Source organism: Pteropus vampyrus, unplaced genomic scaffold (genome assembly GCF_000151845.1).
Source record: "Pteropus vampyrus isolate Shadow unplaced genomic scaffold, Pvam_2.0 Scaffold8, whole genome shotgun sequence".
Lineage (NCBI taxonomy): Eukaryota > Metazoa > Chordata > Mammalia > Chiroptera > Pteropodidae > Pteropus > Pteropus vampyrus.
In genome coordinates this window covers 4,665,263-4,677,255 of record NW_011888789.1, presented here as the reverse complement: position 1 = coordinate 4,677,255, position 11,993 = coordinate 4,665,263, and the positions used below count along the sequence as shown (strand labels likewise).

The 11,993-nt window shown below is 38.4% G+C and overlaps 1 protein-coding gene across 3 annotated transcripts in view; it reads left to right on the top strand.

Moving 5' to 3' along the window:
* Window positions 1-173: 173 nt before the first annotated feature.
* LOC111747254 (very low-density lipoprotein receptor-like) overlaps window positions 174-11,993 on the top strand; it is a 17,008-nt gene continuing 5,188 nt past the window's right edge. The window contains exons 1-6 of one of the 3 annotated variants that reach the window (XR_002783454.1): window positions 174-546; window positions 1,363-1,476; window positions 2,538-2,657; window positions 6,793-6,961; window positions 8,817-8,946; window positions 10,376-10,599. Coding sequence is in view for 1 of the 3 variants with exons in the window: in XM_023538256.1 (XP_023394024.1) it covers window positions 369-546; window positions 1,363-1,476; window positions 2,538-2,657; window positions 5,440-5,495 (468 nt within the window). In the remaining 2 variants the exon portion in view is untranslated. Of the gene's footprint in view, window positions 547-1,362; window positions 1,477-2,537; window positions 2,658-5,439; window positions 5,583-6,792; window positions 7,377-8,816; window positions 8,947-10,375; window positions 10,600-11,993 lie in introns of those variants that run through there. The other 2 variants (XM_023538256.1, XR_002783455.1) reach the window with 2 other exon arrangements.

Here is an 11,993-nt window from a genome sequence, read left to right as displayed (position 1 = left end):
CTTATGCCATACATGCTAAACCCAGATGTTAAACTGTCTCTGGTGTTACAGGTGACTTTTGTACCCACTTCTCCATTTTTCAAAATTACCTAAAATAAAAAAAGATTATTAGCTTTATTGACTTTTTTTTCTAACTTCCTTGGGGTAAAACTTCAGTATACAAAGTTATGACCGTATCTCCAATGACTACCATTCCTTCTAATTCTTGGTTTTCTATAGACTAAGTCCATGAGCAAACCACTAATTCATAAATAAACAAGTATGTAGTACAACATTTCTATCTCACTGAGCCAGCTCCCATCTTTTAGAGATATTGACAGCATGTCCAGACCAAAAAATCCGGTGTCCAGGAAATTCTCAGTATCGTGATGCTCGGGAACTCTGTGATGGCCATATGGACTATGAAGATGAGTTTGACAAAGCACACTGCCCCTGGCACCATTGCCTGGCTGGGCAGTGGCAGTGCAAGAACAAGATGTGTGTCATGGAGAGCTGGAAGTGACAGCATCAATGACTGTGGTGACTCCTCGGATGAGGAAATCTGTGGTGAGTCTTGCCCTCCCCGCTTCACTTAAAGGGAAGGTTGTTTCATGTGGGTTGCTTTCTACAAGTTGCATTTTAATTCCTATGACTGAGACCAGCATCCTATATCTAAAGATGAGATGTTTCCTAGCAATAAGCAAGATTTAGTTATCCATGGAAACATAAAGCAGTGCTTGAATAGTAACTCAGCAGTGGACACTCGAAGCATTGCCTAGAATGTTTCCAGAAGTCAGTGATGGCCGATGGCCAAAACACATGAGCACCAGTGTATGAAGGAAGCCTCCTAACTGATGCCTCACATCTTGTGTAGTGAATTATGGAAGAGGAAAATGCCTCATTAAAGGTTGAAACCCTCAAAGAACTTGGCAAGTTCTTTTCCTTAGCCCACATGCACAATAATGGTGGAATCTCCACTTCCTCAGTGAAACTCAATCCCATTCAGTCTTTCCTTTCCAGAGTTAAATCTACAATATTAAATATTCAGATTCTAATATTTTTAAAATAAGGTATAAACCTAGTTTCTTAAAAGAATACTTCTTTAGAGCTAGTGTTGACTGACTTTCATTTCATTTTATTTAGAACTATTTAATACTAGTTCAATTCAGTTTTAATACTATTTCAATTTGTGCCCAGATGTCTTAACATCTTTGTTTTCAGGTCTTAAGTCCCAATTTTCTGAAAATTCTGCTTAAAAAAATTATTTCTTACCTAGAATTTCTTGTATTATAAAAATATGGCCACCTTACCCACCATAAGAGTTGTCTATTTCCACTCCACCCATAATTATTAGTGAACAAGAATGCTTAACTTCCTGTACAGCTTCCTGTCCAGAAGGCATGATTAGATGTGACAAAGGGAAATGCATCCTAGAATCTCTGATGTGTGATGCGGGAGTAGACTGTGCAGATGGTACTGATGAGCCCACTACATGTGGTAAGAAACCAATCGCTTGGCTTTATGCAAGAGAAGGGAGAATGAGAGTAAATAACTCAGTGCCTTAGTTATCATTGGGATTCACCCTTTGAGAGAACACTGGGACTAAAAGTCCTACATAAGCAATTATCCTTCAGAGATGGATCCCTTACATTTTACAAGTTCTACTCCTTGGCTTTGGTCTCCTGAGTGTGAGCAAATGTTACATGGGCTGTCAAAAGTTTGAGAGTTATTCTCATGGTGTAGCTTTAGGGAAACAGACTAGCTAAATGCCTCAAACTGTATTGATCCTAAAATTTTGGAATAAAGAACACAGACTTTGCCCCTGAGAAACAGATCATTTGTCCAAGACAAAAAGGCAAATTTTCTAAGACTTAACAGAGGAAGGACTGAGGAAGACTACTTCCGGGGAGGAGGAAGGCTACTGAGCAAGCAGCTTCAGCTTTTAAACCCTGTGGTTCTTATTGCAAAAATCACCCTTGCTTCGAGTCCGGGCAGAGGGAGGGTGGATATCTGTTCCCAGGTCATTTTGTCATTTTTCTCCTATTTCTCCCCTGAATTTTGTCTTAGACATATATGATGAAACCTCATCAGTACTGCTAAAAGCTGCGAAAAAAGATTTTTACTAAAGGAACAAAGATAGTAAGAATATAAACAATGGGACAAAGTACAGGTTTCTGGTCCTGTACAAGTAAGTCATTGGGATTAGTAAAGTATATCACTTTCTAAGTTAAGGGTCTCAGGGGCCCTTTAAATTCTATAAATTCTAGAGAAAATAGAGAAGAGGTTGATGGTCCCTCCAGGGGAAAAAATATACCAATGCTTGAAACTGTCCAGACTAAAATTCTTTTTTCCTGCTCCGTGATTCTTAACTTTCCCTTTTCTACAGTCTTCCCCCAAAGCTCCCAGGTTCCTAGGAAAGAGGTTAAGTCAAAGGTTATTCTTAACTAGTCATCTATTCCTCATACAAATATAGAGGGTTTTGACACAACATGGTTTGTAAAGCATTTGATCTTTACTGTGTTCACCTGTACTACTGATCACTGTCCTGTCTCTACCAGGTAAAAACTGCTCTCTGGCCAATGGAGGCTGTGAGGGGCAGTGCAGTGACACAAACTGGGGTGTCCGGTGTTCATGTGGAACTTGGTGGCAGTTACAGCTGGATGGTCAGAGCTGTGGAGGTCAGAATTCATTTGGTTCATCTTTGTAAAAAGTTTTCATTGTATTAAAATATGCATATCATAAAACTTACCATTTTAATCATTAAGTGTACAATTCAGTCTTATCAACTGCATTCACAATGCTGTGCAACCATCCCCAATATCCATTTCTAGAACTTTTTCATCATCCCAATAGAAACTCTGTACCCATTAAATAGTAACTCCCCAGGTACTCCTCCCTCATTCCCTGATAACCTCAATGGACTCTGTCTCTATTAATTTGCTTATTCTATAAGTGGAATTGTATATTATATTTTTCTTATTGTGTCTGGCTTATTTCACTTAGCGTGCCTTTAAGGTTCATCCATGCTGTAGCATGTATCAGAATTTCCTTTTTTTAAGATCAAGTAATATTCCATTGTATGAATATATCACATTTTGTGTACCCATTCACCTGTTGACTTACGCCTGAATTGTTTCTACCTTTTGGCTGCTGCCATGAACATTGGTGTACAAGTATCTGTTTGAGACCCTGCTTTCAAATCTCTTGGGTATATACCAGAAGTGGAACTGCTATATCACATGGTAAATTCTGTGTTTAACCTTTTGAGGGACTATCAAACTGGTTTCCACAGTGTCTGTACCATTTGACATTTCCACCAGCAAAGCCCAAGGGTTCCAATTTCTCCCTTTGTGCCAATGCTTGTTACCATTCTCTTTTGTGGGACTTGCAAGTCAGCAGTTGACTAATGAGAAAATGTTAAATTTAGCATCTTTCTTTTATGAGGTTTCAGGTTTTCTCTCATGAATAAATATACTTGCCACTTCACGGCCATTCCTGAGGTCTATGACAGCAAGGATGGCAGGACAAATTCTGAAGTTAGAGCTCATTATATGTTTATTCTTGCTTGTTCCTCCTTGCTGACCTTCTCTAAGTTACTCAGTCCTTCAAGTCTCATTTCTCCCCTTCGTAAAGTGGGATTACGATGCCAGAATAGCTAAAATAAATTTCAGATATCTTTGCAATTCAGTAATAATCTGAACAGGTTATGGATATTATTTTGTAGCATTTGTCCATAAAAATATAGGACAGTATTTTAGGTTAAAATGTGATTAGGAAGATAAAAAATTGTCTTGATGCTTTGGCCTAAAGAGTAGATCAGGCTTGCCACCCTAAGCCTGGTTGTTGACCTCTATTCAAAAGCTCCCTCTCTCTTCATGAGTTCCACCTGCAGTCCCACCCGCTTAGGTAGGAAGGATGTAAGAGGAAAGGCCCTGTTTTATTAGTTAACATCCGACTTATGTTCAACAAAGACTTTTATATTAAGAATTCATCAAGAATTCTTAATGAGCCTATTTTGAAAAGACAACTAAATTTATTAATTCTTCATAAAGTCAGTGTCTGGTCATGACCTTGGAGAGGTCTGGATTTTACACACATGCCCAGACTTCTGTGGCATTCTTCTTGTGTTACAGCTCATTGTAGTGATTGATTGGCTACTGAACTTGACTTGTAGCCATAAATTCTTCTCCAAGGCCAGAAAGGCATTATTCTACCTCAGGACCTTGTGGTTTTGGAGAATAATGTTTTCCTGGCCATGCCTTTAAGGAACTATATTCTTTACTGCTTAAACAACAACAAAAAAATTTTCCTAGTCCTATGACTTATACTCTAAAGGGTCCTTGCCATCTGGCTTTAAGAAATAATAGTACCTTATTTAAATTATACCAGTTATACCTCTGAGGCTTAACTCTTTCCCATCATCTTGGATGAGATATCCTATGGTGTAGTAGTGAACTCTAGGCTCTAACTTTAACATTCTGAATTAGAATCTGACTGGCCTGACAAGTGATGCATTCCCAAGCGTGTTGCTAAGGTAACATGAATCAATATTCTGTACCAGTCAAACATCTAGAGTCCTTATATTGACATTTTCACTGTATATTCATGTACATGGGAATACTATGGAGGCAAGGACTATCTATTTCAGCACCTAGCACAGTGGCTTCCACAAAATACATGTCCAGTGAGCATCAGAAAGTGGCTTAAAAAAAAAATACTCACCTGAGTTCCTGGACCTTCTCTAACTTTTAGCTCTCTCATTAGATATAGATGAATGCTCTATGGTATATAGTCCGTGTGGCCAACTGTGCCATAATACACCAGGATCTTACTCCTGTGGGTGTATTCAAGGTTACCAGCTCTATAATGGCACCTACTGTCAAGTTATAGGTGAGTTCTAATACCCAAAGCAAAGCCTTGCTCCTGCTCTATTCTTAGCAGTAATTATAGGTAAAAGTGATATAATTGGTTCATTTTAAAGTCCAATATTAGAGATGACTTTATTCTTTCCATAACATTCCTTGGCAAATTTGAGTGTCAATTTCTATCAGTCTATAAAATGACTTAATTATTCTATTAGCTGTACAACTAGATGCTCCAGAAACCCAGTCGTTGTAATCTTAACTTGGCCTATGCTTCTTTAATGATGGGACACATAAATATTTTGGCTGCTATGTATGAGGCTTAGTTAGAGAGGACTTCTGTCTAGGTGAGGGGAAGGCTGAATCTGAAATCAAATAAGGCAGAAAAGCTCCAAAGATAGTTTTAATGAGCTGGAGTTCAGAGGAGGAGTTGAGATTTATGGTGGTCTACTAGATCTCCTCTGAATATGCTTTAGTCCAGACTTCAGGAATAAGTAGATGTTGGCATGGAAAATAGGACAACATCTTTAGTTAAAGAGAATGGTGTGAAAGAGTTTCAAGTTAATGTGCCACTGCTTCTCTTCTACTTCTATTGCAGATGATGCTGTTAAAATTCTTACAGCAGCAGATCGAGAGCTTGGTGTCCTATATTGAGGAACAGACATCTATGAGACTCTGATACCTATAAAATCAAGGCCTACTTCCGTTGCATATGATCTTGAGATAAGCATGTACTTTTGGGTGAATGAAGTCTTAAATGTGTTTGTCCTTGGAAGGGCAAACTTTGTTTCTCTCTACCCAGGTATATTTTTTGACATTTAGAGCTCTAGCTTCTTAAAGCTCTTTATACATAATATAGGAAGCAAATGTATCCATCCAGATACCTTCCTCTGTGATTCACTTATCATGAATTGTGAAAGTACATAAAATCCCAGTATGAGACAACACTATATAATTTGTACACTCTACAGGAGATTTGTAGAGTATAACTTGAGAACTAAATCAGTATTAAGCAGTACAGAAAGTTCTGGGCTCAGGTCAAGGTTAGTCAGCCCCAAGATTAGTCAAAGACACTAGGTAAGTAACCTTGAGCAAGCTGTTAACTCCTTTGAGTCACCCTTTATAAGATGAGGGTACTAGCATTTGCCTCACTATGTAAGTATGGGGATTAACTGATAGCAGTGAAGAGGTAGAGTTCATAACAATTCACCTGAGATAGCTGTAATAAATATTGCCCCAAATGGAGACAACATTCTCTTGGATTCCTTGGTTATGCTTCTGTCAAGGTCCTCCTTTTTCCCTACTGCCCACTATGTATTAGAAACACCTTTACAGTCGCTCCCGGTGTCCTATTTGCCTCACTGTACAGCTTGAAATCAGAAGCTGTAGAAAAGTTTTGTCTGAGTCTTTTTTTCAAGCTAAAATGGGTATAGAAGACTACGGGAACATAATACTTTCACCTGTGTCCCCAGAACTTAAAACAGTGAACAGTGTCTCTTTGGACTGGTTTACAGGACAGTTGTATTGGGCTAGCAGCTTTGCAAGGGTCATCATCTGTGCTGGTTTAAGTGATGGCAGAGGCTACGTCAAAATCTTGTAAAAGGACCTTGTGCCAGAGCAGCTAGTCGTGTTTCCTGCAAAGAAGTGTTTCTTTGGGAATATGTCCAAAATCATTGGTAATTTTGATTATTTATGTTGATAAGAGAACACTTCAACTTTTTCTAACTGGATTTCATTTGCTCCAAAAAAGTCTTAACTTTGAAATCTAAATGGAAAATTATAGAGCCAAACTTTTTAAAGTCTACCGAGTCTAAGAGCAGAAATCTCCAGTATTCTGAGTACTGAAATGATACGAGGCCTGTATGAGAGAGCTGAGGGAGCTTGGCTGTTCAGAATAATATACATGCAACTGAGGGTATTCTCAAACACTTCGTGCTTTTGCTTTTCTCAGGTACTTGTATTGGGTAAATCGAGGTCGGAAAGGCATGAGGACTATTGCAACTTCAGGGATGGATGGCTCTGATAGGAAGATGCTTGCAGTTGTAAACATGGAGGAACCTGTAGGACTGACACTTGACCATGTGACTGGCAGGCTCTACTGGATCAGTAAATATAAAGAGGTACTGTAGAGAGGTCAGGAGGAAAAGGCAAACCATTTTAGTTAGGGCTTGGGATGACTCTGGGTAAGTACAAATCTCTCTTACATCTTACATCAACTCGGTGAAGCATCTTCTGAGTGTGAAAACTGAGAAACTTAAGCTGTAATTGCCCAGTGTCTTTAGGTAGAGCCAGACTGTGTCAACATAGGCTAGTAGACTTGATCTGACTTTCTTAAGCACTCTACAGTCAAACTTAGCGTTGAACTTTCCTGAAAGCATAGCTCATGTTCTATGTTGTACCTAGGATACTAAACCTTTTAAGATGGCAGACCACGTACTGGAAAGCATGCAGATATTAGGGACTTCAGTGTCTTATATTTCTAGTTCTTAATATTACAGTTCATGTTATCTCATTTATGGAAGCATCAGACTAAAGTACCAGTACAACCTCATGGCTAAAAACATAGGCTTGAGAGTCATATTTTTAAGCCTGTTACTTCTAGCTGTAATTTTGGCTACTTATGGTGCCTCTTTGAGCTCCCAGTGCCCTTTCTGAAAAGAGATAAAATGCTTATTTCAGAAGGCAATTGGAGAAGGTAGTTAAAGGACTTGGCACAATGTCTGGATGTGACAATATGTTATAGTAGCTTCTCGTACAACATATCTGTGACCCCAGTTTGTACAAGAAGCAGTCCAATCCACTGGCTTTGGCATTCGCTTCCATGAATCCTAAGATGAATTTATCTCTATCATGTTGCTGTCATGTGAAGAAGATGTTTAATCAGTGTCTAAGAGACTGAGGTGCACTAACATCGTCAGCACCTCTTGCTAATGCTTCCATGCTCTCATGAGACTCTCTAATCCTCAGTCCATAGAGACGATAAATGTGGATGGCAGTGGGAGGCACACATTTCCTGAGATCTCCTTGGAAGATGAAGATCTAGTAGGACTAGCTATATTTGAGAACTCTTTCTTCTGGACAAATAAAATACAGCTGCTTCACACATCACCCCACACCCCGAAGGAGAGAGTAGTGTTGCTAAACACTTCCGTATTGCTTTCTCAGTCCTCCACGAATCCCAACAGCCTAAGAGTAAGTCAACACCTTGCTTTTGAAATGCTTATGAATCATAATGCATACTAAACACTAAACAGAAACTGCCTAAATTATTACCTGGTCTGTTGTTGGAACTTGCTATTTTGAGGCAGGAGGAATGTTCTGGGTATGATTCCAGACTTACACAGGACTTCTAAGTGAGATGCACTGAACAAAGACACCCCTGGGAAACTCATTCCAAGCATGTACCTTCTTCCCATCCAGTGTAGTTACCATATTTTTAATATTTAAAATACACAAAAGAAGGTAGGAAGATATTCACAGAAGGGTTAGAATAACTTACTAACAATGTCAATTGATAACAGAAAATTAAACCAAGCCCAGCATTCCGTTTATAGAAGGAAGTCAAATATTCATTGACTAGGGTTAAAAGCTTTTGCTAATCTGAAATTGTATGTCAGATTCAATTCAGATGATGCTTCTTAAATGAGAAACTAAACAAAGTAGAGAGCCTAGACCTCTCTTCTAAGGAAGTCTTCCTACAAGCAAGTTAGACAATCATTTTGCCTTAACCCTAAGGGAGAAGATGCTGTTGGTTGAAGCTTTATTGGCTCGAGCTTATTGTAGATAATTATCATTACCTGAAAAATGGGAGACATTAGAAGTTCAAAGGTCAGCATGCCTAACCTAGAAGGTAACAAGTTTTCGGGGACTCTTCTTAAGGCAGAAATGACTTAGCTTCCCCTGAGTGTTAAATTTTAAACTAGTATGCATAAATAAATCTGAAATTGTATCTAACCTATTTCTATTTTAAAATAGGCAGAGACCCAGAGTGTGCTCCAAGATCTTGTAGCCACTTATGTCTCCTGTCCCTTGTCCTTCCCAAGGGCTATAAGTGTGTTTGTCCAGAGGGAATGTTTCTTTTACCTTCCGGTAGGTACATGTAGTGGTAAGTATGGTGGGTGAAATGTGTTCGGCTCAAGGAGGCACGTTCCGTGGCAGGCCTGGGAAGAATGTAGCCTCTGTTTTCGGATCAATCATGTTTACACTGACAACTTACTTTGGTAACAAGTTTTGTTATCAAAAGACCTCAATTAGTTTTTTTCTGGTGTTAAAATATGCATAACATAAAATTTACTATTTTAACTATTTATAAGTATACAATTTAGTGGCAATAAGAACATTCACGTTTTTGTGCAACTATCACCACCATCCATTTCCAGAATTTTTCATCTTCCCAAACTGAAATTCTATGTCCGTGAAGCAGTAGCCAACCATTTTTCTCTCTCTCAGCTTCTGGTAAACACTATTTTACTTTCTGTCTGTATGAATTTGACTACTCTAAGTACTTCATCAAAGTGGAATCATACAGCATTTTTCGTTCTGTGACTGGCCTACTTCATTTAGCATAATGTCTTTGAGATTCATCTACATCATAAAATAGAATTTCCTTTCTTTTTAAGGCTGAATAGTATTATATTTATATTTAATTTTTAAAATATAAATAAAATTATGTATATATACATACACACACATACTACATTTTGTTTATTCATTTATCCATCAGTAGACATTTAGGTTTTATTAGTTTTAAAACAGGAAAAAATAGCTAACATCACTCAGTTTTATGTGAAAAAATAACAACTAAGTTGGCATAAGAAATTCTCTATAGTCTTATGACTATCATGTGTTCTGACTTATATTTTCAAACAGTCTATTTCAAGGTTGTTAACATAAGTCTTTCATGTTGCTTTCTATCCTTGCAATATTAAAGGCTATATAATCATTGAACATCTCTATTCAAATTACTTCTTCTATAGAACATTGAGCTTTTAAGAATAAATGATATAAATGTGTTTATGTTCTAATTACCTTTAAAAAACACAGTTTACAGGGTAACCACAGGATGCAATCATGGTGTAATAAGCTGTAGTGCCAAACTCAAGACTTCGCCTTAAATTGTATTTGGAACATTACATGTACAGTTAAACACCCAAGTAACTTTTCTTTAACTAGGCAATAGAGTTTTAAATTCTTCGTACTGAGATTTGTATGATATAAGCAAGAACTTAACAACATCATTGAATCAAATGGACTAGCACTCCAGCCCTACACCCCATGATTCTGTGTTAACCTTTTAGCAGAAATTCAGAAGAATTAGTGCCTTGAGAAAGCTGAACAACACTTTCATTTACCCAAATGACTCCCTTCTCTAAGGAAGACAGGGCATTTATGTTGCATGTGTGCTTCAGGAGTGAACTTTTTTAAGTTCCCTTTCTAGCGGTGCCTCAGCTTGAGAGAGGGGCATTTGCTCACGGAGGGAGTGTGAGGCTTATCTGACAAATGGTAAAAGAGTAAATCTCTTCTTTCCCTTCTAGAGTTAAAACTGTTGTTTTCTTCCGGAAAACATCTCTACTTGTTGAAAGTCGGTTTTATTGGAACTGCAATAGAGAAAACCCTAGTTCAAGAGCATCGTAGGAACATCTATCTATTGGATGTTGACTGGAAAAGAAACCTCATCTACTGGACAAATGCCCAGGACAGCTGTTCTGCTTGACTGGCTATTCAGGAGAAAAGCAAGAGATTTGGACGGAGCGTACAGGTAAGTTGGGGAGGCAGTTTTGGATTTTTCCTTTATTTTGACTCTACAGTCCAAAATACCTACCTGTTTTTGATCTGAAACAACCTTAATGCAAAGAGTGGGTTTTAACTAATTTAAATGTTAAATGTCTCTGATTTACCCTTGTTCTTAGACTTTTAAAAGGCTACCTTGATTTGGGGAATCCTAGGATCAATGGTAAAGTACTAAAATTCTATTTTTCTGGCCTTAAATCTGAGTGGGCTAGAAATGGACCTTAAATACTTCAATTTTGCATTGTAGATGTTCTTACACTAATTTAGAAGTAATTTGCAATGCAGATTTTGGAGAGAACTAGCAAGGTATTTTCTTAATATGGTAATATATACTTTCCCTCCACTCTTACACACCTAAATGCCACACACACACACACCTCACCCTTAGCTCCTTGTTCTCAGCCTAAATACAACATTTCTTTATAAGGGATAACTGAGTCTTGAGCTCTCCGGTTGAGTAATTTGATTTCTGAATGTCTGTGCCCTGGGTACTCTAATTACCAAGGGTATGCTTTACTACAAGAAGTGCTGCACTGAAATACAAGGCCTTGAGACACCCTGCAGAGCAGTAGACCCTACCCAGAGTCCTGTGGGCAAGCACAATGCCTGGCACATAGGAGTCTCAGTACCTGACCTAGAGAATTTTCAGGAGAAACTGAAATGGGCAGTGGTCTTTGGGATACATCTGATGGCTACCTAGGAAACTCTCGATGGTGAATTTCTTCCCACTTAATTAACATTTTACCTTCCCCCAGCTAGCTACTCCTTGCCAATCGGTTTCTGTGTTACAATTATTACATCAAGGATTTGTAAGAGTCTGACGATTTTATTTGAGTTTCCTCTAGTGTTGAATATTCAGTCCCTTTGGTAAGTGGCTGTGAAATTATGTAAAAATGTACATATTGGTCTCTGCCCCAAGTTTCTGGCTCAGAGTTCTTAAGACCTTTGTTATTTCCTGCGTGATAGAAGCATCTGACAGAGCTCCTAAATCCCTTGAAATTTCCTGGGTGATAGGGGCATCTATTCTAATGAGGTGATTCTTGGTGGTTCTAAGGAGGTGATTCTTGGTGATTCCTAGGTGGGGATTGGTCATTAGAAAGACCAAGCTATGATTAGAAGCAAAGAACTTTCAGCTCTACTCCCCATTCATTGGAGAGGGAGAAGAGATGAAAATGGAGTTAATAATCAATCATGCAAATGTGATGAAGCTTCTGTAAAAATCCCCAAAGTACCAGGTGAAAAGATCTCCTGGATTGGTGAATACATCCATGTGCTGGGAGGGTGGTGCCCACCAACTCTGTGGGGACAGAAGCTCTTGTGCTTGGTATTCTTCAGATGTTCCCTTGTGTATCTCTTCATCTC